At 43.3% G+C, this 6,474-nt stretch overlaps 1 protein-coding gene across 1 annotated transcript; it reads right to left on the bottom strand.

The window, feature by feature from the left end:
* Nucleotides 1-2,801: 2,801 nt before the first annotated feature.
* Nucleotides 2,802-5,987, bottom strand: cldn11b (claudin 11b). Its single transcript, XM_030757108.1, has 3 exons — nt 5,762-5,987; nt 4,700-4,864; nt 2,802-3,094 (listed from the first exon to the last, which is right to left on the bottom strand). The coding sequence occupies exons 1-3, from the start codon at nt 5,985-5,987 to the stop codon at nt 2,835-2,837; spliced, it is 651 nt and encodes a 216-aa protein (XP_030612968.1). The 3' UTR covers nt 2,802-2,834.
* Nucleotides 5,988-6,474: the final 487 nt, after the last annotated feature.

The following is a 6,474-nucleotide window of genomic DNA, read 5'->3' as shown; positions in this document are numbered from 1 at the left end:
TACATCCACATTATCAGTTACCTTGTTTTTTCCGAAGGTGTTGATGGCGAGGAATCACGTAATTATAAGAGCACCAGATTACCTTCAAAGCAATAAAATCAATCAAGTAATGCTGAACAAACAAGGCAACGTTGTTTTCCTTAAAGCAGCTGTAGAGCCGAGCCAGCGCATCGGCCAAGCTAAACGCTTAGCATGGGTCATGCTAAGGGAAAGTGGAGACAGTCAGCTGTTCCTGAATCGCTGATTAGGGAAATCATGTAGTGATGCTGCAGCTATTCTGTGGAAGGTAAATCACTGATCTGGATATCAGAGTGTTCAGATCACTGAAACAGAAACACTGGACTGGCTGAAGGCTGATCGAGGAGACACGCAGGTGTCATCCTGCTAACTGCTACGTGTTTACATGAAGGTACACATTGTTTAAGCTTTGTGTAGGCTGTATGCTGTAGTGTCACACTATAAATAAAATAACATAAACAAATATGAGGCTGTACATTAAAGGAAAGCTTAAAACATAAGGAAAAAATACGGTAATAGGATGTGCAACTGGGTAGTATAATTTGGGGGAAAAGAACAAATTTACAGAATAAAATAATTTGAAAAAATGTACAGACTGATGTAGTGACAACAGCACAAGTTGAATCCGAGCTCATGTTCCAACTAATAAAGCCGCCTGTTACAGCACAAAGTAACCGAATTTTGTCATTAACTCTGGCTCTGACTTTGGGTAACCGGAAGTATAAAACTGTACAGTAGAATAGCCGTCTGTCATGGCAGCCTACGTACGCTCTTCCAGAAACCTGTGGATTGAATCCTATCTGATGAGGCTTTTGTCATTTTAAAGTTTATTTCTTTGAACGAGCACACGCACCCAAAACTATTCAGTCTGGATCGCTTCAACTGTTTATTGGCCCTATTCCTGTGCCTTTTCAGGCTAAGCTTTTAAAAACTGTCCTGGACACCAGTAATCGAACCCCCGCAGCAGCATGTTAGTGACTGACCTCGTGCTGTGAAAGATCCTCTCTTGGCTGAATTTTGGTCTGTTTTCTGCGTCTTCTTCCTGCCGTATGGCGTTTGCCCATCGAGGACTGAGAACAGTTAATCCTCATTCTCCATCTTCTCTGTGCTAATGTGCTCATATTAGCCTAACATAGCTCTGTAGCTAGCCAGCGGGTAGCACATCAGTATATGTCAACTAGTCCAAAAGATTTTGGACCATTTTTAACTCTCAGTGGTGCCTTGGTCTCTATTTGTGAACTGAAGGAGCATTCGGATCCACTATGGCCTCAGTAAGCAGTTTAATGATGAGTTTCGCTTTCAAGTCTTACTGAATACAGTTTTATGGTTCCAGGAAGCTAAGCTAGCTAAAATGCTTACCTTGACTCTTCATAGCGGGACCAAGGTGTACGTCCTCATGGCTTCATCCATGTTTTATGTGTAGTCTGTTGTAGCCATGGCCAGTCACCCTGCTTTCAGGCCTGGACCTAAATCCACGCTCACATTACATGCTTATATTTGTGTGTGTCAGAGTCACTCAGACCTGATCCACGTGCTTCTCTGCAGACGCGCTATCACTGGCCTCCAGTATCGTCCTTTCTGCTTCTTGTGGCCGTTGAGTACGTCTCATTTCTACATGACATTCAGAGACGGCAAACAGCGCACACTGGTTTAGCTTTCCTCTGGTGTGGTTTTAGTGCTGCTTTTACAATGTTTCATTTTGTTGGGGTGGATGTGTGATTCAGTGTCTGTCGTGGAAAGTTCAGAAATAAAATGAATTTAAAGAAGCCGGTTGTGTTATTGTGGTTTTACTGTGTCCCAAAGAGACTGAAATGTTACATGTAAAGGAGCTGATCCAGAACAGTCGTTCTCCTCCCAGCATGATGTGGAAGGAGACACAGCCATAAAATCAAATATGAAATGGATTCATATCAAGTGGAAAAGCAGCATAAATAATACTCAGTAAAACTAGAATATAAGAATGCATTTTTGTAAATAAGAAAGGGCGTTTCTGGAAAACAAAACTGATATAAAAAATTTTATTTGTAAAAACAGACAGAAATGTAATAATACAGATGATTTATTTTGATTATGCTGTTCATATAAAAGTAAAAAAAAGACAATTATTGGTAAACGATTGTGGGGGATTAAATATGAGCTGCTATTTAAAGTATAATTAAGATTAAAGCCACAACGCAAGCAGCAGTCTGATATTTATAATGTGAAGCAAAGAGCTGCTGATTAACTGGAGTCGAGCTCATGGTCAGTTAAATGGGGACTTTCCTTCCTGACTGAGCGGCTGAGGATATGATATATATATATACATGAACTGAGCACTAAAGTTTCTGGTGGATTATTTCTGTGTTGTAGCGATGGCAGTTAATCTGATACAGCTGGAGAGCCTGTTTATTTCCCTTACATGGAGCCACATAATTAACCCACTGCTTGCCCTCAGCTGCTGTTGGTACCTGCTGGAACAGAGATGTCATAATGACATGTTTAAGTTTGTTCAGGTTTTCCCTGTTATACACTTTTCTGTGTTGCATTTCTGGATTCCTGTTTTGAGTTCCTCATTGTTATTCTGAATGTAAACCGAGCTCACCCTCAGCTGCAGGACTGCGGGGTGGAGCAGGTCCACCTCACAGCTGGTGAACGCCGAGGACCGAATATGTTTTATTTTATTGGTTTGTTTTGTTCCAGTTTCTGATTTTGAAGGTGATCTGTTCTGGAAGGTACCCAGATTCTCCAGACTTCCCTTCATGTCAGCTGATTATACCCCCCCCCCCGGTTTAGCTTTAATGGTGACTTTGTTGTTAAGAACAGAGCCCCTGGCTTCTTCACACCTGGGCACTCTTGGCATGGTTGGCAGGAGGGTCCATCAGCGTGGCCGTCCCCCTGTTCCCAGAGTAGTAGAAGCTGTTGTCCCTACTCGGGGTCCCGGGGTCGATGCCCTGGCAACACAAGATCAGGAGGCCACCTAAGAGGCAGAGGGCGGAGCCGACCCAGCCCGAGTACAGCGAGAAGCCGAAGGACATCAGATGCTCCTCTTTATTAGCGCCGATAGGGAACCAGACGGTTGATATGATGCTGCACACAGCTGGGTTCAAACACAAAAGGGGAAAAACACAGATTAGAGTTTATCTGAAGGATGAAAGTGTGGCTGTCGTCCCGGAGTTTGTGGACAGGAACTACCTGTCTCATCTGACAGGAAGCAGACTGACAGATCCTGACCATCCATCCTTCCTCCTGCTGTAGCTGGGAAAGACCCGAGTGCCGCACAGCCAAAAAATAACTGTTCTCTGAAAGTCTACAAAAAGCTTCTTAAACCAAAAACTGTCCTCTAAGTTTATGTTTCCAAAAAAAAAAAAATCTCCATTTAGAATAAAAAAGTCCCAATTTCATGTTATGTATTTTCTTTTTTGCTTAAGTGGTTAAACACAGAAGGCTGCACAGAGTGAGTGCATGAGGACTTTAAACCATTTGGTCAGTACAATAAGAGAAGATCTGCAATATTAATAAAGCATATTTGAAGTATTTGCTGTACACAGACTTATCAATAAGACATTATTTCATTCATTCTTTGAATCCCAAAGGAAAGGATCGTCAGTGCTTCCTTTATTACCTCCTTTAGCAGACTGGAGCATCCTTCCTGAAAGGAAAGAAGATAATACCATCCCATAAGTCACAGCCAGTCAACATCTGTCCAAACAGACAGCATAACTGACAGGCAGCAGATCGTCATGTTAGTTAATAATGTTTTCCACTTCCTGCTGATATGTTTGAACCTTTATCCACGGTTAAATCTGCAGCTGTGAACATGATGCTGCATCTCATTAAGATACTGCCTTTTCTAAAGAACCTATAGTCATATATTCATGTTCACCATGACTCAGCTGTGGCTGTCCTGCAGCCTTTATGAACACCATCGTGAATTATTTTGACTGTCATGGTCCTGGGTTCCCTCTGTGTGCCTGACTCCCTGATGTTTGTCTGGTTTCTGTGTGACGTTCGAGTGTCTTAGTTCTTAGTCCTGGTCTCTGTATTTACTCATTTCCTGTTTTACTTTGACAGTCTGTTTTTTCTTGCGCTCTGTGTTCAGTTTTGCTTCCTCTGTCTTGTTAATGTGATTCTGTACAGCTGTGTTCCCCAGTGTGTCCGATTCCCCTGATTACCTAGTGTGTATTCATTGTCTGCATTTCTCTTTGTTATCCTCGGTGTTGGCTTTGGCTACTGTGTGCCCTTGTGTTCATGTTCATGCCCAGTTTAAGTCAAGCCCAAATGAGTTTGTGCTGCTGGCTCCTGTCCAGCCTTGTTAATGTCCTTCATTTAGGTAAGAAAGCTGAAGTCTAAGTTTGGCTTGTGTCTCTGGGTCTTCATCCTGCCTGCCACAGCAGTTACATGACATTGACTCTCTCTAAAGCAGAAACTAACACATCCACAGCTCATGTAACACAAAATGATCAGAGCACGTGAAACAAATGTGCTTTTACGCGCAGTCCGATTCTCTGATTCTCTTTCCTGAGTCCTCATTGATCCTCCTTCATAGCCTTCAGGGAAAAGTGAAATCAGTGAAATTCAGTGTGATGACTTTGGTCAGTGAAGTAGCAGCTATAATCAGCTAATCAACACTCAGGAAATCAATATGTGATGGAAACATGACTGTGTGTGTGTGTGTGTGTGTGTGTGTGTGTGGCCTCCTCACCCATGAAGAGGAAGAGGACCCCTCCCACTCGGGCGCGGCGCCGCTTGATGGCCGAGGTGTCGTTCTGCAGCCGGACGCAGGACATGGACATGAGGATCAGCAGCACGGCGGGGAGACCCAGCAGACATGCGCAGATCATCAGAGCACGAGACGTCTGGAGGTAGGCTGGGAGAGGGAGTAAGCATCAAATTCCCAGCAGAGCAGGAATGTGAACACATCCTGGCACCGAAGACGGAACAGACTCCTCAGATTTTACAGGTGCAGGAAAAACACGCATTAATCAGGATTCATATTCCTGTCTGAGCCTGAGCGTCCTCTCAGGATTAAATAATCCAGAATATGAGTTTTTATTATTAGGCAGGTACATTTGATCAAACAATTAAAAGCTTTTAAAATAGTTGTTTATAAACCACGTCTGAAATTCAGTGTCTAAAACAACAGAACTACACTAGTAAAAAATATTATTGCAATATAAATGTATAAATACTATAAAGGATTTTAAACTGTTGGTCACCTGTGCAGGTGAACGCTTTGAACCTGATTTCCGCAACACATGCCTACTTCTATTCCCTTCCTTTCACAATAAAAGTCCCTGAAAGGTGACTGCTGAAGCAATTCATGACATTAAAATAATTTATCTGATTTTACTAGTTCTGAAATATAAGTTGTTTTTCTAATGAAAAGATCAGCTGATATAATCACTGATTACGTTTTTACCCATGAAATAAACGTTTGATTTGATTTATTATAGTGAGCATATTTATCAGTGCACATGTGTTTATTATGTTACATTTGCACCGATGACACAGTAACAATGTATCATTGTTAAATATGACCGTTACTGTCAGTATGCAGCCACCGTGACGCCTCTAAGCCAACTTTAACTACCAGTAGATCCTTAAACATCTGGATTCATTGACTCTGCGCCCAGCCTTTGTTTCCCTCCCACAGACCCGCACAGCAAACATCTATAATCTAAAAACACTGCAAAATCACACAAATTAAATTATGCACGAGAGCACCCCCCCCCCCCCCCTTCCAGCCTCCCTCCCTCGCTCTCACCGGGCAGTGTGAGGATCTGGTTGAGACCCACGCAGTGGGAAAGGGAAGGGGAGATGACGCACTCTGCCCACAGGCCGCGGGAGCCCAGCTCGTCCATGCGCACGCAGGTGGTCACGGTGTAGTCGCAGGTCCGGACCCAGTCGTTGGTGGCCGTGGCCACGATGACTCCCACCCAACCCGCGCAGCTGGCCGCGGTGCCAAGGAGTTGCCTGCGCATCTGTGACATGTCGAGCCGCCGTGCGTTTTTACGCGCTCCAAAAATAAAAATACAATAAAGTACTAACTTTAACTTCAGGAAGGTGGAAGCTCCTCGAGAGCCTTCTTTTTTATGTCCGTGTGAGGGAAAAGGCAGAAAGGCCAGATGAAAACTGTGTGTTAAAGAACACTAAACTGAAATGTGTTCGAAAATATTTGTAGAAATAACTGTAGAAAAAAAAAACCTTGATTTTGAGCAGATTAACAGATTTAAAATCTTTAAAATGTCCAAAGGTAAAAGCAGTCCTGCTCCTCAGTGCTGAAGCTGATCCACCAGAAAAATGCCCAGAATAAGATTTATCACCGGGTGTGGTGGAAGTCGTACCCTCTCCAGAACCAATGGGAGCACATGTGAGATCCTAACCTAAAGCAGACACGAAAGGCTCAGACAGAAAAACACAAACCCAAATCCATCAGGAAGCAGCTCTGAGCTGATCAGGTCTCACTCACCTGCATCA

Source organism: Archocentrus centrarchus, chromosome 20 (assembly GCF_007364275.1).
Source record: "Archocentrus centrarchus isolate MPI-CPG fArcCen1 chromosome 20, fArcCen1, whole genome shotgun sequence".
Lineage (NCBI taxonomy): Eukaryota > Metazoa > Chordata > Actinopteri > Cichliformes > Cichlidae > Archocentrus > Archocentrus centrarchus.
This window is presented reverse-complemented; position numbering and strand designations above follow the sequence as displayed.

Bases quoted from the DNA above. Each gene is read 5' to 3' on its own strand.
- cldn11b (XM_030757108.1), bottom strand. From the start codon at position 5,987: ATGTCACAGATGCGCAGGCAACTCCTTGGCACCGCGGCCAGCTGCGCG. The intron at 4,865-5,761 runs GTGAGAGCGAGG...TCCCTCTCCCAG, and splicing joins CCAGATCCTCACACTGCCCG to CCTACCTCCAGACGTCTCGT. The intron at 3,095-4,699 runs GTGAGGAGGCCA...GTTTGAACCCAG, and splicing joins GGTCCTCTTCCTCTTCATGG to CTGTGTGCAGCATCATATCA.